Source organism: Rhamphochromis sp. 'chilingali', assembly GCF_963969265.1.
Source record: "Rhamphochromis sp. 'chilingali' genome assembly, chromosome: 4".
NCBI lineage: Eukaryota > Metazoa > Chordata > Actinopteri > Cichliformes > Cichlidae > Rhamphochromis > Rhamphochromis sp. 'chilingali'.
Window position 1 is genome coordinate 9,000,552 of NC_137948.1, and position 25,399 is coordinate 9,025,950.

At 37.5% G+C, this 25,399-nt stretch overlaps 2 protein-coding genes across 5 annotated transcripts; one reads left to right on the forward strand and one right to left on the reverse strand.

Moving 5' to 3' along the window:
* Nucleotides 1–418: 418 nt before the first annotated feature.
* tmc7 (transmembrane channel like 7) lies at nt 419–12,032 on the reverse strand. The gene is made up of 16 exons (XM_080879611.1): nt 11,891–12,032; nt 8,804–9,065; nt 8,563–8,711; nt 8,231–8,386; nt 8,059–8,141; nt 7,831–7,976; nt 7,607–7,754; nt 6,414–6,596; nt 6,145–6,290; nt 5,933–6,047; nt 3,923–4,020; nt 2,436–2,619; nt 2,201–2,331; nt 1,854–2,009; nt 1,688–1,766; nt 419–1,336 (listed from the first exon to the last, which is right to left on the reverse strand). The coding sequence occupies exons 1-16, from the start codon at nt 11,904–11,906 to the stop codon at nt 1,136–1,138; spliced, it is 2,253 nt and encodes a 750-aa protein (XP_080735737.1). The 5' UTR covers nt 11,907–12,032; the 3' UTR covers nt 419–1,135.
* A 441-nt stretch (nt 12,033–12,473) lies between these two features.
* On the forward strand, nt 12,474–24,796 carry tmc5 (transmembrane channel like 5). Of its 4 annotated transcripts, none has more exons than XM_080879621.1 (21): nt 12,477–12,814; nt 13,369–13,472; nt 14,053–14,252; nt 14,448–14,516; nt 17,836–17,952; nt 18,090–18,192; nt 18,475–18,553; nt 18,663–18,944; nt 19,480–19,613; nt 19,896–20,040; nt 20,171–20,323; nt 20,631–20,797; nt 21,680–21,755; nt 21,882–21,979; nt 22,063–22,158; nt 22,302–22,377; nt 22,807–22,940; nt 23,137–23,310; nt 23,490–23,568; nt 23,716–23,808; nt 23,897–24,796. In XM_080879621.1, the coding sequence occupies exons 2-21, from the start codon at nt 13,399–13,401 to the stop codon at nt 24,473–24,475; spliced, it is 2,928 nt and encodes a 975-aa protein (XP_080735747.1). In that variant the 5' UTR covers nt 12,477–12,814; nt 13,369–13,398; the 3' UTR covers nt 24,476–24,796. The 4 variants fall into 4 exon arrangements, with proteins under 4 accessions (XP_080735749.1, XP_080735748.1, XP_080735747.1 ...); XM_080879620.1 differs by having other exon boundaries at nt 12,478–12,814; nt 13,280–13,472; XM_080879622.1 differs by having other exon boundaries at nt 12,475–13,472; nt 20,634–20,797.
* The last annotated feature ends 603 nt before the right edge of the window (nt 24,797–25,399 follow it).

Genomic DNA, 25,399 nt, shown 5'->3' on the forward strand with positions numbered 1-25,399 from the left:
GCTGGAGAGGACATTGCTTTTTCATATTCTGGAAGTATCATACCCTGCAAAATACTATACTTAAAGTAGGAGGAGAAAAATACCAATTAACTCATCTATAGTGTTAGCGTATTGTGTTGGCCTTGTAATTATTCCATTTACTTTTTCAATAGCCAATTCGTAATCTTATTATTACCCTCTCCTTGATTACCCTTTATCACTTTTTATATATCATCCAACTGCCTTTTGTCATAGCACCATGACAGAGATTTTACCACCATCTGACTATTCAAAACTGAGTATTGCACATTCACTTATATCAGTTTGTTCCATAAAATATCTGCATACCCTTCATGTAAGAACATGAGACTAACAGAGTGAGATTTAAAAAAAAAAAAGAAAAAAAAAAAAAAGGAGAAAATATACTTAAGAAAACATTTATTTTATATGTACAGTACCCACAGTCACATTAAGGCATCATGAAAGTACAAGAGTATTTTCACCCAAATCTGACAAAAAAAACAACAACCCCAGAGCAGGGACATTGTTAATAACATGCCCACAGTCCAGAAGATATTTTAAAAAGGTACTAAAACTAAGTAAAAAGTAGTGTTAAAAGTAATTTCATTCAAAATGTATTAGGCACAGTCATAAATATTCATTTGCATATGCAACAACACCCACAAATAAACAAGTCAACAAGGAAGCTGTAGTAAAAAAAAAAAAAACAAACCCCCAAAACCCTGCGTTAATACATTTAAAGTGCATGAGATTGAGAAAAGTTTTAAAAACAAGTCCAGTAGTTTAAAAGAATCGAAGTCCTTCTCAGAAGGAAAAGATTACATGCAAGTAAATACTCTACAGCTCAACAAAAATAAAGTTTTGATTAAAGGAAAAAATTTTTTTTTGAGATTGTCAATTCATATATTCACAAATATTCAGACTGTTTTGTTGGACAAACAAACAAACACCAAAAAAACCCCACTGAAAAGGTCAGAAGCACTGTGAACAGGATATTTGTTTACAATGCAGTGTTTTCACAGTTAATTAAACACATTTAAGATATTAGTCTGAAAAGTTCAATTGTCTGCTTAGACAATTGAAGAATTGTCTAAGCATGCACCTTTGCTTTGTTCAGTAAAATAAGGCCTTTGCCTTAAACTTGAGTGGAGGAGCTTGGAGCTGCATGGGCCAGGAACACCGCATCACTGAAATTGGTGGCGAAGCTAGTGTGGTAGCTAGGACTGCTTCTGCTGCTGCTGCGGCGGGGTTGGAATTTGGATTGTGGGGATCTCACACCTGAGCGCTTCTGGGCCTGGCACAGCTTCTGGATCAGGAAACGCCGGTCGCGGCCCTCCTGATTGACAAATTAACACAAACAGATTTCAGTTCACACTGTATTTGGCAATAACTGAATTGATAACAAGAACACTCAGAGTACGCAACTCCCCCTGAAGGACAAGAGCTATAATAAAACTTTGACTTTTTATGATGTTTTTATTACTGATATCGTACAGAACATATTGAAAAAATAAGGTGTGTAACTTCGACTAGATTTTCACCAACAATAAATTAAGCCGTTATCTGTACCTACAATCACACAAAATTTGAAAACGATATCTTTAAAAGTGTGGGCACTAGACTTCTAACAAACGGAACCAATTACATACTCCCTCCCTTGGGGGGGGGGGGGGAGAATAAGACCTACCATTTCTAGCTGGTGTCTTAGTTCATTAATGACCCTCTTGTGTGCTCCAGCAAGTGCAATCACATAAAACATGGCCAAACTGGAAAAAACATGGAAACAAAGTATAAAATTACAGCAGAGGAAAAACAATGTTAAAAAGGTGAAAATATATAATAAGAGGACCAACCATGTGATAACAAAGAAAGAGACAGCAAAGGCCTCTGAAGAGAGAGCACGAAGAAGCTTTTCGACTCCTTTGGGTAGCTGAGAAACTGTAGCTGGCACCACGTACCAGGAGGTTTCGTAATTAACAAAAGGTCCACAGGCCCGAGAACAGTTTATCCTGAACAAAAAGGAAGTATAAGTGAGTGCATACAAGTAAGAGTTCCTATATTTATCCATATTAAGAAAAAAATAATTATATGGCAGTGGCCAGATTTTGACCTTTGGCATGAATATTTCTGCTAGAGGTTCTTTTAAAGCTCCATACAAACTATACAAATATAATTAGAACACAGTATGAACATTACTCACTGTGCTATACTAGCTATGACAGGCACACAGGCAAGAGTCAGGCCGATCAACAGCACGCCGAGGAAAAAGAAGTTGGAGCTGGATGCTCGGAAAGGACGTGTGGCTGGACGACAGTTTTTGATTAATGATACCTAGCAAACAAAAATTTGCAAATGAGGCTTACTAGAATATTTCATGCTTTTTTCCTTCACTCTTGCAAGGAAAAAAACTACATGCATTCAAACCAAAATGTCACCTTCTTGATGTAAAAAATAAAGAAATATTTGAGGGTGCAGATAGCAGGCAGCAGTGGGCAGTAGAAAGTGCCGATCCAGCAGATGGTCTGACCATAGACGATCTCCAGTACATTCTGAGGAATAGAAAACTCCTGTTGGCTCATCCATTTAGCCAGGGCAGAATTACTGTACCTCAGAAGCAGTCTGGGTAGGATAGAACAAGAAGGACAAAAATGACTAAAGCAGAAATAATCAGAGAAAACAAAGCCTTCAGTGACAGAATAATTTTAGCTACATTTATTTAGACTAACTAAGCTAACACTAAAACTACCATATTTTTCAGACCATAAAGTGCACCGGATTATAAGGCGCACTGTCGATGAATGGATCTGTTTTCATACATAAGGCGCACCGGATTATAGGGCGCATTAAGCGAAACAAAACAAGTCAAACTTGACTCAACTCATTCCTCTTTCTTCCTCCACTTCTGTACCATTGATTCATTAATGCTGAATTCTCTCACAGCTGCTCTATTCCCATGTTGTTGCAGTATATTAATGACTAACCTTGTATTGTGGATGGATTGTCTCAGTTGTTCTCCTGACTGAAGTTTGGTGCATTTACAGCATCCTGCCATGCGATTGTATTTGTCCCTAACCATCGGGAACCCTAACGTTAACTTTTATCGAGTGGAAAAAAGTTAGCGTTCATCCTCCAGTTTCACTGTGTTTATGTTATGCTAACATAGCTGTGTCATTAGCGATCACGTAGCACATCATTATATACCAGTTAATCCAACTTCAGTAACTCTACAAACATCACTGCTGTTTAGTTTTCTGTCCTTATTTATGCTGGAAGTGATAGCAGAGCTGTACATTTTAATTTTTTCAGAAATCTCAGTCAGAACATGCTATATCATGTTTCGGTGTAAACTAGCGAGCTAACTTCATGCTAACTTCTAACTCTGTTAAATTTAATAAATTCTGTTTTGATGGATGCCTGGATGTTAAACTTAATTGTTCCACCTGGTAAAGCAGCAACGCTGATCATTTTATTAAAGATGAAGGAATTTAGACAGTTTCTAACTCTCAGTGATGTCGCAGTATTCATCTAACTTTGGGACCTGAAGCGGACGAAGTTTTAGACCCAGATTACTTCGCGAGGCTCCTGACTACAGTAGCCGTAATTCTCCGACAATCCATCCAAGCGGTGCGGCTCTGTAGCTTAGTCGAACTAAAACATTTTTGACAGATTTTTTAGCGCAGTGTACCACATAAAATCAGTTCGAGGTCAGCAAGCACAACCAGAATTCACACATAAGGCGCACCGGATTATAAGGCGCACTATCGAAAAATACGGTAGTCCAAGTCAGCTCCTGTAACTGTTACATTAGAGATTCTTAATCTTTTATGAAGGTGACATGTTTACACCTCTTCAAATGTCATGAGATGATCACAAAACTAGATGAACTGTACTTTTTTTCTACTGTGGATAAATGAGGTCTTACTTTCGAGGAAACTCCACAAAGATGGTGACGGAAACGATGACAATGAAGTCAAAGATGGTGAGTTTGTACATCTCTTGGCCCACATGCGTTTCCCAGCACTGTCGACAGCAACAAGGATATAGAGACTGGATTTTACCATACATACAATGTCACGATTTAAGAAATGTATTTTATAGGGTGATTAGGAATATACTATTTTTTTAATACTTTTTAAAATTAAAAGTCTAAGAGACCAAAATATGGGCACATATTCGTGCAGTTACACTTAACATATGTAATATTCACATTCTAACACATACAGTGGGGCAAAAAAGTATTTAGTCAGCCACCGATTGTACAAGTTCCCCCACTTAAAATGATGACAGAGGTCAGTAATTTGCACCAGAGGTACACTTCAACTGTGAGAGACAGAATGTGAAAAAAAATCCATGAATCCACATGGTAGGATTTGTAAAGAATTTATTCGTAAATTAGGGTGGAAAATAAGTATTTGGTCACCTCAAACAAGGAAAATCTCTGGCTCTCACAGACCTGTAACGTCTTCTGTAAGAAGCTTTTCTGTCCCCCACTCGTTACCTGTATGAATGGCACCTGTTTGAACTCATCATCTGTATAAAAGACACCTGTCCACAGCCTCAAACAGTCAGACTCCAAACTCCGCCATGGCCAAGACCAAAGAGCTTTCGAAGGACACCAGGAAAAGTATTGTAGACCTGCACCAGACTGGGAAGAGTGAATCTACAATAGGCAAGCAGCTTGGTGTGAAAAAATCAACTGTGGGAGCAATCATCAGAAAATGGAAGACATACAAGACCACTGATAATCTCCCTCGATCTGGGGCTCCACGCAAGATCTCATCCCGTGGGGTCAAAATGATCATGAGAACGGTGAGCAAAGATCCCAGAACCACACGGGGGGACCTGGTGAATGACCTGCAGAGAGCTGGGACCAAAGTAACAAAGGTCACCATCAGTAACACACTACAACGGCAGGGAATCAAATCCCACAGTGCCAGATGTGTTCCGCTGCTGAAGCCAGTGCATGTCCAGGCCCGTCTGAAGTTTGCCAGAGAGCACATGGATGATACAGCAGAGGATTGGGAGAATGTCATGTGGTCAGATGAAACCAAAGTAGAACCTTTTGGTATAAACTCAACTCGTCGTGTTTGGAGGAAGAAGAATACTGAGTTGCATCCCAAGAACACCATACCTACTGTGAAGCATGGGGGTGGAAACATCATGCTATGGGGCTGTTTTTCTGCCAAGGGGACAGGACGACTGATCCGTGTTAAGGACAGAATGAATGGGGCCATGTATCGTGAGATTTTGAGCCAAAACCTCCTTCCATCAGTGAGAACTTTGAAGATGAAACGAGGCTGGGTCTTCCAACATGACAATGATCCAAAACACACCGCCCGGGCAACAAAGGAGTGGCTCCGTAAGAAGCATTTGAAAGTCCTGGAGTGGCCTAGCCAGTCTCCAGACCTCAACCCCATAGAAAATCTGTGGCGGGAGTTGAAAGTCCGTGTTGCTCGGCGACAGCCCCAAAACATCACTGCTCTCGAGAAGATCTGCATGGAGGAATGGGCCAAAATACCAGCTACTGTGTGTGCAAACCTGGTAAAGACCTATAGTAAACGTTTGACCTCTGTTATTGCCAACAAAGGTTATGTTACAAAGTATTGAGTTGTATTTTTGTTATTGACCAAATACTTATTTTCCACCCTGATTTACGAATAAATTCTTTACAAATCCTACCATGTGGATTCATGGATTTTTTTTTTCACATTCTGTCTCTCACAGTTGAAGTGTACCTCTGGTGCAAATTACTGACCTCTGTCATCATTTTAGGTGGGGGAACTTGCACAATCGGTGGCTGACTAAATACTTTTTTGCCCCACTGTATGTATAACAGCTAATGCAAAGATACAAATGAGTTTGACACTGGTACCTGTGGCACTACCCCTGCAAACCACTGTATATTACATTATGGCAAAAGAGGATTACTTACAGGGTAAAGATCGTGGTTGTAGCCACAAATACAGGGATCATCTTTACATTTAGTGATCCGAGACCAGACAGAAAAGAGCAAAACCACAATACTGGTTAACCGCATGAAGACACACCTGTGAGGATAGGAAGAAAGAAGGCAAATCAGAAATACTTTCAAGTTCAAATCTGCATCTATGAGTAAGCAGGTCAAAACACAAGACTCCATTTTACCTCATAAGAGTGAAGCGGATCTCAAAAGCAGGAGAATAGTCCTCAAAGTTGATGATAAAAGAGAAAAGTACTGGGGTAATGAAGTTGGCAAAGGTGATAACAATTGAAGGTAGATACTCAAAAATGAGATCTACTATGAAATTCACCTGCAAAAGAGGAGAAACAACAAATACCTTTTATCCTGTGTTGCCAACATTTACCAGAAATTTCTACATAAAGGTTGAATCAAAGTGGGTGGAGAGAAAGAATATTAGAAAAAATTGTCTTACCTTTTGGTCATTCATTTGGGCTTTCTGGGAGAAGATAGTGGCTAAATAAATGCAGTAGAAGCAAGCAGCCAGTACACCAATGACGAAAAGATTCAGGATGAGACGGATGAAGTAAAGCCGACATTTTTCTTTGTGGGTGCGCTCTGCTATTTTCTGCTTGATCTTCTCATCCTCCAAATCAGTCTAAAGATATAAAAATATGAATTTTAAAATAAGGCAAGACAACAAAATGATGGTGTTTGATTATTAATTTTCTTTACTTTAGACTCATCAGTAAGACTAATGAAGTTTTTTTTGTTGTTGTTTTTTTAAACTCGCTTTTGGTTGATTTTTATTTTTATGTTTTAGCTTCTGTGAAGCACTTTGTGATTTTTATCTTGAAAGGTGCAATATAAATAAAATTTTTCTTTTACTTTACTTTAAGGAACATCAAGGGACAAGTGTAAGCAATTCTCAGTGATGTATTGCACCCTCTCTAACATGCATATGAACTACTACCTCCAGGACACAGGTACAGGGTAGAGCTGCATCAACACTGAAAACAATTGGCAGCTATGTGGCAACCAGGGGCAATAGAAAGTGAATGACATTCAGTGACTTCACGTGGTTAGAGGCTAAATAACTGCTGGCACTGTGAAGCAGGCGGGACCTGTGATAAATTTATTTTAAGCTTTTAAGCTCATTTTAACTACTGATTTTATCTATTGTTCTGATTTTATCTGTTTTGATTTTACATACTGTTTTGTTTGTTTGTTTGTTTGTTATTTAGTTAGTTTGTTTGCTTGTTTTAATCAATTTTAAATCATGCTTTTTATTTGTTTTTGTTTCTAATGTCTCTGTAAAGCACTTTGAACCACCTTGTTGTTGAATTGTGCTATACAAATAAACTTGCCTTGCCTTTAACTTCCTGGTGAGGATTTGAAGCGACTACCAATGATAGCACAGAATACCGCTGATTAGCATGTGACCCCGGTAGTAATGCATGTGGGAACTGGGGCCTTGAATGTCACTAAAGCCATAAAAGTAGATTATATTAAAATGCACATCTTATTTTTACTTTAGAGTAATTGTATGTAGCTGCTGGGGTGCCATGTAAGCACCCATTTTTTCAAATTAGTTTAAAACAAATTTGTAAACTGGCCATTGTTTTGACTAGCCAGTTTTACAATCATGCTTCTGATGTATAAACTAACCTTCAGCTCATAGAGCAAAGTCTTTTTCTTCAGCTTTGCAGCATTCTCACTGGTGATGCAGAAATCCCAGCCAGCAAAGATCTTGTTGCAAAAACTCTGAAAGCAATCCTCATCCTGAATCAGATTATGTTTGAACCCGGTGGCAGACCTTCGAAAGAAGAAAACACTCAAGACCACATCTCATCACATAAATGTTATTTCTTATGAGTTTGCCTTTTTCATACCTTTTAACAATCCAGATAAGACTGAGGAAGAGGTACCCTATAGTGACCAGCAGGTATGCCAGTGCCAAATTATAAGTTATGTGGGAGAAATGGATTTTTTCCACATTGTAGAAGCCGTAGAAAAGATAGGTCTGTTCCAGAAAGCCCTGCAGATGAAGCACAGCAGGTGAGTACAGAAACTACAGAGTGGACTCTTTCTCAGGAGACTAATAATGTGACAACACTTACTTCACCAGAAAGCAGATCAGTAATATACTTATGATAGTTAACAAGACCTCGACGACTGCCACTTTCATACACGCTGCAGTAACCTGTAATATAACAGATAAGCTAAGCTTTTTCATCTTTCTTGCTTAGTATATGCTTCTAATTGAAACAAACAAACAAATAATCCTCTCACTATCATTCTGGCTGAAGGTGATATTTCCTGAAACATGGGGTGCAATGATGATGGGCAACATGACAAAACCGAACATGAGCAGAAAGATGATAAAGTTGAGTGTGACCAGGAAGCGCAGAAAGGAGAAGTAAGACAGGATCCCTGTTCCAAACATCCCTAGTGACAAGTGAAAGAGGCAAAAAGGGAGAACTTAAGTCTGACATAACACAAAGGTACACTTTGTCTTAGCAAAATTATAATTACCGATTAGCACCATCTGAACAGAAATCCAAACAAGTCTTTGAGTCCAAAGAAACAATTTCTGTCAGACAATCTGTTTGTCTTTCTTTTACCTTCTATTAGGTGGATGTCTCCCCTCCAGAGCTTCAAAGAGCTCAGCCATTCTTCGCTTTCATCTCTCATCCTCCTCAGATACTTGCGGGTGCTTTGTCGCCACTGTTGCCAGCTGCTCAACTTTTGAGCATCTTCTGCACACCGTTTCCTAAAACATCAAACAGTCAAATAAACTCCTGACACACAAAAACGTTATTTAGCTATTAGTGAAAGAAGTCATAACAGACTACAGTTTCCTACTGTTTGCGTTTCTCAGCCATGGGCTTGGCTAGTTCTCTGATGTGTCGCTTCTCAGTCTGACTCTTCTGTTTCACGGTTTGTCTTACAAAGGTGTTTATACCCCATTTCCCACTGCCAGATGAGCCAACCCTTGCTCTAGAGCTGCCTCTTTGTTTGGAGCCAACAGTTGACGACTTCCTGCGGTACAGCAGGGACTGGTAACTGGGGAGCTGGTCCAGCAGAGGGTTACTGCTGATTCGCCCACTGTGATCAGTGACAAACACTTGAAAAGACAAACAAAGTAATGTTTCTTACATGACATTTATTTTTGCTCTTCTGGAACAGATGCTAATATTGCATCTGTACAGAAAACAAAACTCGATGAAATATACATAATACAAAGTAATATGACTGTGTTTAACACTGAGCTAATTACCCCTGCATTTTCACAACAGTCACTTCAAATCAGGATCAACCCATCCATCCATCCATCCATCCATCCAATCCATTCACGTCCACATAAAAATATGGACAGCTACACGATTCACTTGATATTGGGCTAGCACAGATATATTTCTAAGGATGTATATGTTGTCTGAGATTTGCATAAATTAAACTTTTTTTTATTTGCAGACTCAAGTTGGATTCAAGTTGAGATAATAACTACATCACCATGCAAAAGACACAAACCATCCCTCATTTCTTCATGTTTTGCTATGAAATTGAGAAATAAGTGCAGAGATCTACTGACAAGTGCAATCATGCATAGAAATAGCGTAAAAATGCTATATTTGTACAGCTGTACTGTACAAATACAATGCAGCTTGAAAGTCAACATTTCATTTGACCACCTTTATTCTTCAGCACAGTCTGAATTCTCTTAGACAAGTTTGCTTTTTATTTTTTTCCTATTTTTTTCCCTCCATATATTCAGTTTTATCAAAGGACCACCACACACCATGACAAAAGAAATGAGAACAAACTGATATTAACATAGTGACTAAAGATAAAATTTAAACCATGAAAAAAAAAAAAAAAACTCCAGAAAGGCTAAAAAAATGCTCATCAACACCATTTAAAAAATAGGTTGTAGCAGTGGAGAGAAAAGTACTACCTAGAGCTCCAGCAGGAGGGGCCCTTCCAAGCCAGGAATGAAAAAAATGCTTTTGTTTACATTTTTTTAATCCCTATGTAAATTATGTCATAATTAAACTGCCTGAATAAATCTGTTGGATGATTACAAAAATAATAGAAGCTCTCTGCCAGACTTACAAATTTAGAAATGGTTTAGTCCAACACACATTGAGGCTCAACCTTATAGCACAGTTACTTTATTCTCTCCAGGTGACTGCTAATGAGTCTCATTACTCATGTCTTTCTCCAAGAAAGCAAAATTGAGAAATGGCATTAAAACAAAAGAATTGAGAGGCAAAGGAGGTAAACTGAGTTCACTTGTCAGCCATTAACACATTTCTTTCAAAAGGAAGGTCAGCAAAGATAACAGCTAACAGGTTAAGAATGGTTAAGAGGCTGTTGAAAACGTTAAATCAATATAGGATGTCTCTCAAATTTACCAAGCTAAACTTAACACCATTATAACATGTGGCCATGAATTTCAGAAACAGCCAGATAACCAGAAGCAGGTCTCCTCCAAATTATTTGACACATGATGAGCTCGTATCTTGAGAACAAAAAGTTATTTCAAGTAATCATTTGTTTCGATAGCAGCTTGAACTGAAACTTTACTAAGACTAACATCAAGTAGAATTCTGCTTCTGTATGTGGAGCCAGCTGTTAGGCAAGCAAGGCATTTTGAGGAAGCTGGTATATCTTAAGGCTTAAAATACCGAACTGACACTTCTTCTTAATCTAAATAAAAAAAGAATGAAAAGGAAAAAACATTCACATGCCAATAGTTTCGTTAGATGTAGCTTTTTCTACATCTAGAAAACCCTCTGGTAGCATGTCTGTGGAAACCATTTTTACGTATTACTGAATCACCTGGTTTATATCTGCAAGACCTTTAAACTGCCATATGACTTCTGTTTGATAACATCAAAGTAAAACAAACAGAAAATGGCTGTCACAAGTTCAAAACATTGAACATATCATAAATCTAATTTAATCTAATGTATTTTTAACATACTTTAACATACTGATATCAGGTCTTCTCAAGGTACTCTTGTTATAGTGTTGGGATTCATTTAAAATTTCACAAATATAAAGATAGCTACATTATTCGCAAGAGTTAAACTGTGCCTCAATGATCAGAGTTGACCTCTGACATGAGCCCCAAAAGGATGAAAACTGAAAAATTATACTTCAAGTAAGAGTTTGTGTAGCAGGGTGAGCAAGAACATGTGATAGAGGATGGTGGAAAGGAAGAGAAAGGGGGAATTGAGGTTGCACTGACTGAGAGTGGTGAGAAGAACGAGAGGAGGACAGAGTTTTCTAACACTTTTCTAAGTGACAGAAAACTGAGAAGAAGCTGTTTTATATTATGGGAATAATAATAAAAATCAATACAAATGAAGAAAATGATGCACCCTTAAACTCGACATTCCACAAAAGTAATTAATGATAAATTGTAGATCACAGGATACTGATATTTCAAACTGTGCACACTTATGAGCTTTTAATAGATTTTTAATAAGTACTGTATACGAACAGGTCACTACTGGCTACCCTAATGTCCCTAACACCCTGCGCCTTATAATAAGTTTACACATACAAACAATAACATCACGTCACAACTCAAGTATATGTATCTACAGCTAACAAAAACATTGTTAAAATTCGACACTCCTTTTTACGTTTGCCTCCCAGGAGAAAAGACAATGGCTAACCAAGGGAGCAGACTGTTTTATGAGCCGACAATTGAGTTTCGACACCGTAAACACACTCGAGCCAAACCAGACAAACAAAATCTCTTCCTGCTCTCATTTGAAGGTCTTCCTGTAATCGTTATATGACCCTCTGTCAAATCATTCACCAGCACAACAAACTTTTAGCTACTTTTTAGCGGCTAGCATTATTAGCTAGTTAGCTAATGTAGAAATAAATTGGGTTAATTAATGTTCTGAAGTAATGCACGAACTTCAAAAATACCTGAGTCGACTTCCATTGTTTCCTTTCCGACAGAATAAATACAGCTATTTATGTATTAGCTAACAATTAACCATCAGACTTCGTCAAAAACAAGGAGTTAACTCTCCCAGCTGTCAGGAAGATAATAGCAGTCTTTCCCAACATCTACTTCCTGGATGTGGATACAGCTCCGGGAGCGACACTAGCTATTATTTATTTATGTTATATCTGGGTGTCGTGTTTGGTTTCATTTTATAATAGTCTGTGTTGCTAGTTACATGTTTAATATTATATTCTATGCTATGTAGTCATTTTTGTAGGATTTTTTAAGCGAATGTGCTAATTATACTAATATGACAGGTTTAAGTTTAAAATAGGTTTTAGTTAACTCACAGTCTCAAAAGAAAAAAACAAAATTATGAACATACAGATTACATATTATATTAGTTAGTTTCACAGTCACACAATATATTCCCAGTTTGTCTATGTTTGTCCTTTCACTTCATTAAAATGCTTGCTCACAACTCTTCCTTCCCTGTGTGGAGCATAGTAAACCCAATTCGCACGCTCATTTTTTCCGGTTTCCGACTATTTGTTTATTGGTTAGGTTTCATTTATCTGTCTGTAACAGGATTCAACCCTATAGGTCAGCCTTTTGAGCCTTATCACCTTAAGTTTTAATAAGGATGCTAAATAATTATTAGCACTGGCGGTTTAATTATTCATGTCACAATCTAGCGTAACCTTTCAATATCCAAGTGCCAGTCCAAAAGCAGCGGACTTTTACCTTTGTGAGCTCAGGCTAAACTTCCTGGTAGGAGGACAGTCCTTCTTTTTATGTCACTGACGGTAATTCAGAGATACTCCTCAGACTTTTAAGCTGCAACTCTGTATTGTCAGGACGCCCTTTTAGATATATTCTCTCCATTACAGGACAGTAACCAGGTAAGCAGAGGCTAATAACAGAGCAGAATGTCATTTGACAAGTTCTTTTAATCTTTACAGGTTTGTTATTATATGAGAACCTAACTCTAACTACACATTTCTTATAGGTTTCCTGTTTCCATAGTTCAGCCATCAGTCTGTTGTTTTCTGTTCATTGTTATATAAGACCGAGGTGTTCTCTTGCCATAATATAATGGTTTTTGTGAGAACCACAGAGCTATACCACTGCAACCAAACCTCTTTCCACAGGCTGAAACCAAACCTCCTACATGAATTTATAATGATCGGACCGAGCGCTCTAGAGATCAAATTGCACATGCTTTCTATGAAGCTGCCTCTATACAGAAAACTATGTGGTATTAACATGTTATACTACTTGTTTAGGTTTAGTCTTTAGCTTGATAACTTGACTTCAAGCACAATTCTATTGCTTTATTTTAATATTTGTCTTTTATATTGAATAAGTCGTTTACATTTTGCCACTTGACACCGAAATCCTCATATTGGGAGCGACTGGGGCATACTGAGCTGAGGAATCACTGCTGTCTCCAAAGAAAAGCAAACGGATCGATTTGAAGGATCTCATGACAAGTTACAGGAACGGGGGATTTTTCAACCATGCATACCATGACACCGAGACTCTGGAAATTGATAGAAGGTTTGTGTTTATATTATAACATAAAATTTGTTTTTGTCCTCAAATGTGCATCAGAGAAATCTTTTTTCCTGAAAAGTATAGAATTACAATTTGTCAAAGAATGTGTTTGTGAAGGAGTTTGAGTGGTGTGTTGTGTGTGCTTGTAGTAAGAGGAAGTACTGTGAAGAAAAGGTCAGAATGTCAAGCAAGCAAATGAAAAACTAGATTCAACAGGATCGCCTCAAGAAAAAGGCAACAGCGCGAATTTGTTATATATCTTTGCTTTATCCTCGGCTGGTTCATTTTAGTGTTAATCTTTTTGGTACAAGATTTAAGGTCTGAGGATTGTGGATGATTATATGAGAGCCCTAGAGTAAACTTTAGCATACTAGTCTCTGCAGTTTACTGTTAAAATGAGTCCAATACTCTATAAGACTGAATGTACTTTAAATTAAATAAAACCTCCACAGTTTAAATTCAAATAACTATATCGGTGACTTGAAGTTTCTGTTCTCTTCCTGATGTGATAACGTCAGTGCTCTTAGGTGTCATACATTTATATAATTTATTAATAATTTAATTTATTCTGTTTGGGCTCTAGGGCTTCCAGCAAAACCCATCATACTAACCCCTATGACAACAAAGACCCAACCTGGTGGGGTGACAGGGCTAGCAATGATGCTGCTATAGGGAGAGTGCCTCAAGGTGGCTGGCAGGAACAAAGCTGGAGGGGTAGAGAAAACATCCCAATGGATGCCATCTCCATACGCCCAAGGAGTCCTCCAAGGCACCATGGACCCAGTATGTGTATCACCTCTTTGTGGCCATGTTAAATTATTTAACTATAAAGCAACATAAAGTTTTTGTACACATTTGTGTTTGTTTGATTGAAAAAGTTGTGTTACTTGTTCAGCAGCTTCATTTTTTGTATATGCCAGTGGATGTTGCTAAGTAACCTTTTGTTGATACTTCCTCTCTATCTCCTCTACATTTTAGATCACAGTATATTTGGGATGGACCCTGAATATAATCAGTCAAGATCTATTCCACTTCCATCGTCTTCAGGTAATACGCTTCATGACACTTAAGATTACACAGTTCCTTTATGGTATAACTAAACACACATTAATCTGTAAAGTTTCCATCACAGGATAATCATTTCACTCAAAAAAATCTGTTGTTGGATGAACACAATTTAATCATGGCGCCTTTTTCCACGTGATTTAACCAAGTACAATAACCGATTTTTGACCATGTCAAACCAACACATTTGGCATTTGGTGGCTTAATGTAATCAGATTATGTTGGATCAGCGTAGTATACTTACATTGACTTGAAGTGATTTATTTAAGTATGTAGAGTGAAATTTGTTTTAATTGATTCTACACAAGTTAAAAACTTTAGGAAAACGCAATGAAATCTTGTTGTTTGAACAACTACTTTGTTAATCAAGGCAATTACTGCTAGTCGTGCTCAATGAACCAATATGGGGGTTGATAATTTCATGGAGACAAACAACCATTTGCACTTATATTCATGGGTAATTTAGAATTCTTGCTGTGAGGCAACAGCACTAACCATCACGCCACCAAGCTGTCAATCCAGGCTTACCAAAACTAGGAAAGCTATGATTAGAAGGCTTGATGCAGAATTTTCTGTATGTTTTTGTCCTTGACAGGTTAAACCACAATAAATAGCGATAGCATACACGTGGTGTAGTTGTCTGCCTCTTAAAACTCCAGCGATTTTCCTGCAGTTTGACATCTAATGTGATCTTGTGAATTTTGTGAGTCCAGGCAACTAACCACTCTTACTAGATTGTATCATGTCATCTCAACAAGAACAAATTAAGTTGCTGAATTTCATGCAGATGCTACATGATTTAATTACATTCACCATTGAAACATGAAATTATTTAGTTCAAATTACAAGTTTGAATCTTGTACATGTAACAACCACCCAATTTCATTTTTTTTTGAGTGTTCAAATAACATTGCCATTCATCCTCATACTCATGTCTTCACTAGACTGTATCCTTAATTGTGGATATAATGGATGTCAACAATAAAAGCTACAAGGAAATTGGCATAGAAAATAAAACAGAGCAAAGGGGATTATTTAGTAAATGTTTTTTGCATGAAGTTGCATGTTTTTTGCATAAAAAGTTACAGCATACAGTAGAAGTGTTTGTTGGTCGGTTTTTCAACTACACTGAAAAAAAGGGATTGGCCAGCTCTTGGATTTATGTAAGTATCTTGTGTGTATTTAACACAAGTGCCTCATGCTTTAAAGTTAAGTGTAACTCTATAGTAACTCTATAGTGTAGAAACTACATAATATGCAGAGAGGGTAGATTAAATTGTTCATGTTTGAATCAGAATCAGAATCAGAAAGGGTTTTATTGCCAAATGTTGAGCAGGTTTACAACATTAGGAAATTGCTGCGGTGCTTCAGTGCAAACATGCTGTCATAAATTGCGCTTAAATAGACATGAAAAAATAAAAGTAAGAATAAGACTTAAAAGTGCTACGTAGAAAGATATATGCATGAGATATACATGAGATATATACATGAGAATAAGAATTAAAAGTGCTACGTAGAAAGATATATACATGAGTGCAGGTGGTGATCAGTGCCAAAACATGGAATCATGCAGTGAACACAGCGTAGGGTCATGAGCTAGTGGTGGGAACAGTCATACGGTTATTGTTCATGTGACCAACAGCGAGTGAAGTAAGTCAATAATATAGCAATGTTTACATCACACAGGATTTCAGTCTCGCACGCTTTGGATCGTGGTTTGACGAAGGCATCCATCTCAGTCAAGTCGAGCAGCCGCCTCTACTTTTTTGGTAAACCGAAAGAAGTAAATTGGGTGGTTGTTACATTAAAAAAGCCTACCTTTTAATTTGAACACAAAAATTTCATGTTTCTATCTTGAACGTAATTAAATCATGTAGGATCTGTATGAAATTCAACAACTTAATTTGTTCTTGTTGAGATGATCTGATACAATCTAGTAAGAGTGGCTAGTTGCTGGACTCATGAAATTACACAGACAACTACAAACACACCACATGTATGCTATCGCTTTTTATCATGGTTTAACCACATGTAATGGTGGCATTAGTGCTGTTGCCTCACGAAGGTCCTGGGTTCAAATCCACAATTTAATGTGAATGGTTGTTTGTCTCTGTGGTAGACTGGTGAGCTGTCCAGGGTGTTCGCTGCCGAGTGACCTATCACTTCAGGCTTATGCCCCTGAAAGATAGGAGGATTGTAGTTGTTGTAGACCCGTTCACTTTTTATAGTAACCAGACTCTAGACTTTGTTGAACATTATGTAATATGAAGACAACATGTAGTATTTAAGTGACCAAGTAGTACTGGGGTAAAAGTTATTGAATAGTGTTGAAATAAAATGACAAAATTGTGAAGGATTAAAATATTCCAAGAGCTCAACTTACTTCATCTAAACATGTTTCAGTTGTGGTTTCTGAACACAAAATGCACAGGTTTATTGAATAGGAATAAGTTGTGTTGATTTAACTCATTTGTCTAAGTTTCTGCCAAAGCAAAACATTTGTGTGCAACCAATGTCCACTATTGAATCAAGTAAATCCAACATGGCCTTTTTTTCAGTGTATAGTTTGATTACCATAGAACATGACACAGATATACAACTTTGATTTACATCTGTTTTCACTTGTCTAATATCTATTTCATCACCTATTACATTAAATACACAAGTAAACTGTATTAGCAACTGTTGGATGGACTGTCATGGAATCCATATAGATAGAAATTCAGGATGAATTATAACTATGTCTTCCATTTCCTCCCATTTTATTTAATCTTTATGCTTCTGAAAGACTAAAAAGAAATTCCAGAGTCATACCAAGACTAAAACTAATGCATGCAAATAATACACACAGACTGATACTCTGACAATAACTGCAAAGTAATACAGTTTGGTGGGCAATGGCACCAACACCTTCAGTATCATAGCATTATATGAAATGAAAATAAATATGAAATCATAAATTCATCAGAAATAAAGATTTTGAACAAACAGTTGCATATTAGGACCCACATTAGTTTGTATATGGTGCTGTGTCCTGTACTATCAGCAGTGCTTTCTGTCAGTGTTTTTGCAGTCGATATTTATCTTTAGATTTATAAATAAGTAGCAGCTTATTGTTATTATAGAAAAGAGTAAGTGATAAAGGCTGCATAAACGGCTGCAGGTGTTACATTTAAAAATGCTACCCAGTTTATTTGCTGACTGTCACTCTGTTCTTGTATCAATCTCATGCTTTTGAGTTTGAAAATCCACAATAATCACAACAGAAGGCTGGCTGTCTTTTGCTTGTGTGCAAATCCAGGAAAAATGACAATGCGGTGGAGAGGAATAGCGATGAGAAGGATGAGCATGTTTCCTAATGCAGATCATACCCAAACAGCTTTCACAGAGGATGCCATCTGGAATGAGATGCAAAATGGTAAGCACACCTGAGGGGTGTCAGATTATCCTGTGGATTTTTGGATAGTGAATTATGACACCTGATATGTATTCTGAAAGGCAGTACTCGCAAAGATTTAACAGCCAGCACTTGTCTTGTCATCTTGTGTCTGGCAGAGCAACAAAACTTGCTCGAGGAACTTGCTGCTCTGTCAACACGAGACAGAATCCAGGCCATTCGGGATCTTCCAATGAGCTTTAAAGACAAGAAACATATCAGGTGGGTGAGCCACAAACAAATAAAGATGATAACAAAATCCTTCTCAGTGTCATTCGAAACATTTAGTTAAACATTGCATCCTGCTGGGAACCATAAACTAGGCTGTATGCAAATGCTTGGAGGCCACAGGTGTTGCAATAAAGATCTCTGAAGGAAGTATTTGTCCAACACAAATTACACAAGAAAGTACTAATTGAAGTCCAAAGGGGCTTCTACAGCCTGCAGAAACTTGTGATGCAGGTAATTTGCTTGACAAGGATCCCAATGGTTTTACTCTTACAGGAAAGAATTGGAATTACAGTCTTCCAAGAAGTCTCGCCAATTCACATGTTTGGCAGATTGCTCTGAAAAGCTGTCTCTGGTGAGTGTTTTATCTGTCATAAAAGCAACAGCTGCATCTCTTTATGAGCCTAGCTCATTCATAATTTGTGCTCATATGCTACATACAGAATGTTATGATCTTTTTTCAGTTTTCACGAAAATGCGGGTACCATGTAAAGTCAGCCAAGCAGACCCTGAAACTGTGGCAAGGCGCTATGAAAAGCATTGGTGGGAAGTTTGGGACCAGTGTTCTCACCTATTTTGTGTTCCTGAAGTGGCTTCTCATGTTTAACATTTTCTCATTCCTGGTCAACTTTGGCTTTGTCACCATCCCTCTGCTTGTTTACAAGCAAACCCCAAACATTTCTCAAATTGTGAACAACGTACCCCAAAATGTGACCTTCAGAGGACTGGAGATACTAACTGGAGCTGTAAGTAGTACATGCATTTATCTTCTGTTGAAGTCACAACCATCCTTATTTTAAAATTTAAAGCTAATGTAATAATTACCATTTAATTAAATGACTATGTAATATTTAAAGAGCTAATTATTTGGTTTATGCTCATGTCTGTGAAGGTTCTCAGTCATGGCTCATGCTCATGGCTCAAATCTGCATTATTTTGGATGCAGTTATTTGTTTTCCAATGATGGATACAGTCTGGACAGATCACCAGTCTCACATCCACACCTATAGCCAGTTTAGTCACCAGTTAACCTAACATTCATGCACAAAGAGCACATGCAAACCCCAACCACAAGTGGGGTTTCGTCAAGTGGAGTGACAGTGCAACAGCATTTGTTTTCACAAAAGAAAATCTAAAACATGAATCTGCTCTAGATGGCAGATCATAATCAATTAGAACTAGCAAACACTGTTGATATGTATTATGTAATATCATGTTAGATGTTTTCTAATTCTCTCTGTACTGAGTGAACAAGAGTTGCATATATTTTGGATTTCCTAGGGTTACTTCAAGTATACGGTCATGTACTACGGTAGCTACAGCAATGAATCTCTGGTGGGTTACAACATGCAGCTGGCCTATTTCTTCACCATTGCAGTCTATATGGTGCTATGTGGAATTTCACTTATTTTCAGGTTAGTTAAGTCCTCATCATGCTAAAGATTTTACTCAAGTCCACAGGGAATTTGCTTTGTTATGACTCCTCAACATGCATGTGGGAGAAGAGGAGATAAGTTAAAAGAAAAAATTGATAAATATAATAATAAATTATTAGGAAATGTGAAAATTCTAATATAAGTATGCCAAAACAAGCAATCATAACATTGATTAATAGTTGTAGATATAAAAACTCTCATAGCTGCTCCAATAGCTCTGATTCTAACAATGATTCTGAATCTTGATTTGTCCACGTGCAGCATGGCAGTCAATTTCAAGAACAACTATGTACTAGCAGACTCGACATCAAACAGTGCATGGCAACTTCTTTGCACCTGGGATTTTAGTGTAACCAATGAGAAAGCAGTGAAACAGCGCAGGAACAACCTTTGTGTCCAGCTCAAGGTGACTTATAGCTTTTTTCTTTTTCTAAAAAATATCAAATGCTGAATTAACTGTGACAGATTGAAATTCTGTATTTTACACCTACATACACATCAGTATTTCATTGTTTGTCCTCTTGCTGCTCACTCAGGAGTCTTTATCAGAAACGGCCCAGCAGGAGCGCCTTACAGTCTCTGAAAAACTGAAGCACTATGGGATTAATTTTAGTTGCTGGCTTCTCTCCACAAGCTTGGCTTTTGGTTGTGCAGCCAGTATTTACTATCTCTGCGAGTATGAGATTGAGGTACATAAGTTAAAATGGAATAATTAGACTTTGGAATTACTTGTGTCTGTTAAATGTAGACTACAGGCAATGTGAATGCATATTTTTTCTCTAGAGAAATCACTTTTCTTGTTAGTAAAACTAGTAGAAACTAAAAAACATGTAAAAATATATACCTCACCTGTACTCTCAGAGCGTGAAAATCTAAACCAGGTGTCATAAATTTACTGAAAGTCTTGTCATTTACCAACAGTGCAGGGTTTTTATTGTTTCATTGCATACAGTATTTGTCATTATCCACTATCTTTACCTGTTTTATGTTTTACAGCAGGCAACAGAAAATGACAATTGGTCTCTGCTTGAGGAGGCAAAGACACTCCTGGTTCCCTTTGTGGTGTCTTTAATAAACCTGGTTATTCCACTCTTCTACTCCCTCTTCAACAAATTTGAGCATTACTCCACCCACCGCAAACAGATATATGCTCTGTTGATCAGGTGAAATAAAACAATATATGTATATAAATATGTCTATGTCTATGTCTAGATAGATAACAAAATACAGATATCTTAGTTTACCATTAGACCGGAAATAAGGAGGCAACTAACCTTGTTTTGGTGTGCCTATGACATCATCACAGAGTCACCAGCATGGTAGCAGGCTCCCAATCTTGTTAGAGTTAATTGCAGTGTAATTTGTGGGCTGTGTTATAAAACAATGTAGGACTTCCTGAAGTATAGTGAGAAGACTGGGAGTGCTAGGATCTAGGAACAGTTCTAGGACCAGGCTTAAACAAAAGTATATATAAAGTATAGTGGTATCTATGTAAAGCCATGACTGTATATATGTAAAGTGGTGCAGCTATCGACACATCTATAAATTTATAGACCATAAATGCCTTAATGGTCTTGCTCCCCCATACCTTTCCGAGTTACTTCAGCCTCATATTCCTTCGCGGACCCTTAGATCAGCTGCTTTTGGTTGTCCCAAAATCTAGGCTAAAACAAAGAGGAGAACGAGCCTTTTCAATTATGGCTCCAAAACTTTGGACTACGCTGCCTTTAAATATTAAACAGGCATCTTTGTTTCCTGTTTTTAAGTCGCTTTTGAAAACACACCTTTTTTCGATTGCGTTCAGACTGGTGTGAGTTGATATGTTTATTATGTGTAGTATTGTGTTTTTATGTGAGTGTCAGTGGCTTCATCTTGTGTTTTACTCCTTTGTTTCTGTACAGCACTTTGGGAAAACTTTCTGTTTTTAAATGTGCTATATAAATAAATTGGATTTGGATTTGGATTTGGACATCTAGCACAAAGCAAATATAATTATTTATTTAACCAATAATAAAAATTGAAATACTTTCTTTTTTCACATACAGAAATGTCTTTCTCAAGATGTCCATTCTGTCTGTTTTGTGTTATTATTGGATGAATAAGGTGCCTGCTAAAGGTTCAGTAAGTAATAAATATCCATTTATCTATTTATTTGTGTTTTTTAAACACAACATACGTTTATTTTATCTGTCCCTACTTTATTCATTAGGCATAGACATTCATTCGTGAATTTGTTTCATTCATCAGGGTTGGGAGTCCATGGTAGGGCAGTCTTTGTACCGTCTGGTCCTTTTTGACTTCCTTTTCCTGATGTTGGGATCTTTCTTTGGAGAGTTTCTTAGCAAGTGAGTTATAGAATTTCAATTCATATTTTATATTGTTAGATGAACCTATGTTTAAAATCACATACTCAATTTCTGTCTAATAGTGTGATCGGGACAAAATTAATACCACGCATGGGGGTTCCTGAGTTTGACGTAGCCAGAAATGTGCTTGAACTCATCTATTCACAGACGCTGGCCTGGTATGAACCATATGAACAATACATTCGACATTTCATAAGTTCTAGCAGTGTGTCAGTGGATTTTAGTCAAATCTTATGTTATCTATCTTGATCTTGGACCTTTTTAAATTATTTAAATGCAATCGTCTATTTTCTCTCCACAGGATTGGAATCTACTTCTCTCCTCTGCTACCTGCCATGCAGATTTTCAAATTCTTCATCCTGTTTTATCTAAAGAAGGTAAATGCTGCTACCAGGACTGCTCCATGCTCCATAAGGGTCATGTTACTCTATTTGCACACCTCAGTCAATAATTAATTAAAATCCTTTCATCACATTGAATGGATGCTTTATTTTGGGTAATGGAAAAGACAGCCTGGGTTTCGGATTTAAGGAGTAACCATTATGGTTTAATGGTACCAGACAAGATCAATCAATCACTGAAATTTAATGAACTTTGTAGGATTTGTAATTTGATCTAGGCCGGATCTGCTGATGCTGTGTGTTTCATGAACCTGCTGAATGATCTTTTAAAAAGTCAATTCCAAGCTCTGTTTTCTGTTATGGCTCACAAGTTTATTAGCAAAGTTACTACAAAAATAAATCAATATATTTGTTTATGGATGTGTATTTATGGGGTAGTACAAGTTTGGTTTTTGCACTTCTCAGGTCAGTCTCACACATAACTGTCAGCCCCCACGGCGATCTGGCAGAGCAGCTCAGATGCAAACCATCTTCATCTTCCTTCTCTTCTTCCCGTTCTTCGTGGGAGCCCTGTCAATTGTTGCATACACTGCCTGGAGGTAAGAGGACATGACTTCAACTGTTAAAAAAGAGAAAAATATATCCATCAATTCTATTTTATTCTTTTCTAAGCTAAAATAAAATAAAATAATATATTTATATATATTTGTCTTTGATTAATAATGCATTTTGTACTGAAAATACAGAAAGGTTCCAGTCTCAGTCTTGTTTTGTTCACTCTGTCTTGCTCCATAGCCTGACTCCCTCAAAGTCCTGTGGCCCTTTTCGTGGACTCAACAATTCCTTCAGTGCGGTTGATGTCTGGATAGATGATCTAAAAAACATCACTGGCTCTCAGTGGGTCGTCGAGATTTACAATAATGTCATCCGGAGTGAAATCTTCTATTTTCTAATCACACTCATCATCCTGTAAGTGCATAGTGCAAGTGCTGTCTTATGTACACAGCATGTACTTTGTAACGTTGACCGAAAAAGTCCAAGCCATGTTTTGCATATAACTGAGCTTTGCATATAAATGCACATATGTACTGATGCAAAATTTGTGTCATTAAGCAAATGGTTTTCCTGTGTGCAATTTTACTGCTCAGTGTCATCATATACATATTGTGGCAAGTCACTAATGGTCGAAAGGAGCTTATTCGTCATCTGAGACAACAGATTGTCAATGTGAGTTTGTTCTACAAACTGTTTCCCTTAATATATGTTTCACCAGACATCAGGAACAAGTGGAACTTATCTAGTCTTGAATACATTTACATTTTTTTTATGTTTTTGTTTTTGTTTGCCTGACTGCTTCTGTTTCCCTCCCACCAGGAAGGGAAAGACAAGTCCTTCTTGTTAGAAAGGTTACAGGACCTTCAAAAATCTATCCCAAACAAAAACACCAAACAGAAGAAACAAAAAGGGGTTTGTTGTTAAAATTATTTCATGCTGACATCACTTTGCATGTAGAAGCTTGTTATCAGCCTTACTGAATATTTTATTTACTGTTTAGAGCATGAAACAGCATTCATATGATCACTCATCTGGTGATCAGTCCAACTCAAATGCCATGGTTCAAGCTTTACTTGCACGTCAGCAACTTGAAGAGGAGGAGAAAAGATACAGCATTGGTGGAGTACCTGTTCCTTCTGAAATGTCTAACTCTAGTTCTCTGATGCAAGCCATGTTGGCCCGTCAACTAGCTGACCAGGAGAATGAAGATCAGTATCCGATGCATGATGAAAACCCATCATCGTCCAGTGCACTTGCTCAGGCCATGGCAGCCAGAAACAGGGTGGAGGATGAAGACAATAATCAATATGACATTTTCAACAGATCCAGTGCTGTCACACAGGCCATGCAAGCCAGAAGAAGAGCAGAGGACACAGAAGATGACATGGGTGACCTGCCGCATCCAGTGTCAAGTGTCATGATGCAGGTCATGCAGGCCAGGCAGCAAGCACAGGAAGATGACAGAATTCAGTGGATGACTGCTCCACCACAAAACCCTGGGCCTTCAGGCTCTAGTGCTCTTATCCAGGCCATGCTAGCCCGGCAGGCGGCCCAGAATGAATACGATGATGGTTACTGAACAAAATGCTGAGTTTTATCTTACAGTGATGAAAAAACAGATGTATGAAAAACATCCACGTGGCTTTTTAAGACTGAATTTGCACTTTGCGAAGAATATATGAAAGAGATGAGTGTGCAGGTCCACCTCTTAATTCAACTTTTATACAAGTAAATTTTGAAATCTTTCTATGATGGTATGTCAGCCTTGTGTGATGAGTAATCCTAAACATAAATTTGTGCCATTTGTAATGTAAATGTTGTATAAGTTGTTAATTGTTGCACATAATGAAATGTGAGCTAGAAAAGGCAAAATAAAGGCAAATGTTAAAAAAAAAATGCCCCTGCAAAATTTGTTACAGTTGTTACTGGAGTGAAATGTAATTTTCCCAAGTGGCTGATAAAGACAACACTGCTCTTCAGGAACTATGCATACATTGCTACATTTGATTTCCCCCCCCCAAACGACAGCTCTTGTTCTGGACATTTTTAGAACACTCTCCAGAAACAGGAAAAAAAATACTAGGTTGAATATTATTTCTTTTATTTGTGCAAAAAAAAAAAAAAAGCTTCACTAAAAAATACTGAAATCAACTTTGTACTATTTTTACAGTTCAAAAATGTAACTGAAAAGGTTTAATAAACTGTGTGTTCTATATTTGTATCATACTAAAAACACCAGATGTGTTTTGTGGTGAGAAAGTAACAGTCAATCAAAACACAATTTTGAAATGGGGAACTTTAATAGTCATCATACTTGCTTGAAACACTCCGCAGAGCCTTTTTACCGTCATGAAGTTTCTACTTTTCTCCAGTTAAAGCAGAATCATCAAATGAAAATGACTTACACTGTTAGAAATGTGGTGTACTGACTGTGATTACTCCAATAGTGCTAGTGTTTAGCACTATTGGAGTGTTGGAGAGTTGGGAGTTCGCCTTGTAGTCC

Coding starts and splice junctions, on each gene's coding strand:
- tmc7 (XM_080879611.1), bottom strand. Junction 6,291..6,413: donor CCCAAATGAATGACCAAAAG/GTAAGACAATTT, acceptor CCTCTTTTGCAG/GTGAATTTCATAGTAGATCT. Junction 2,620..3,922: donor TTTGTGGAGTTTCCTCGAAA/GTAAGACCTCAT, acceptor TATCCTACCCAG/ACTGCTTCTGAGGTACAGTA.
- tmc5 (XM_080879621.1), top strand. CDS start 13,399: ATGACAAGTTACAGGAACGGGGGATTTTTCAACCATGCATACCATGAC. Junction 18,554..18,662: donor GCTCTGAAAAGCTGTCTCTG/GTGAGTGTTTTA, acceptor ATCTTTTTTCAG/TTTTCACGAAAATGCGGGTA. Junction 21,980..22,062: donor TTTGGAGAGTTTCTTAGCAA/GTGAGTTATAGA, acceptor TCTGTCTAATAG/TGTGATCGGGACAAAATTAA.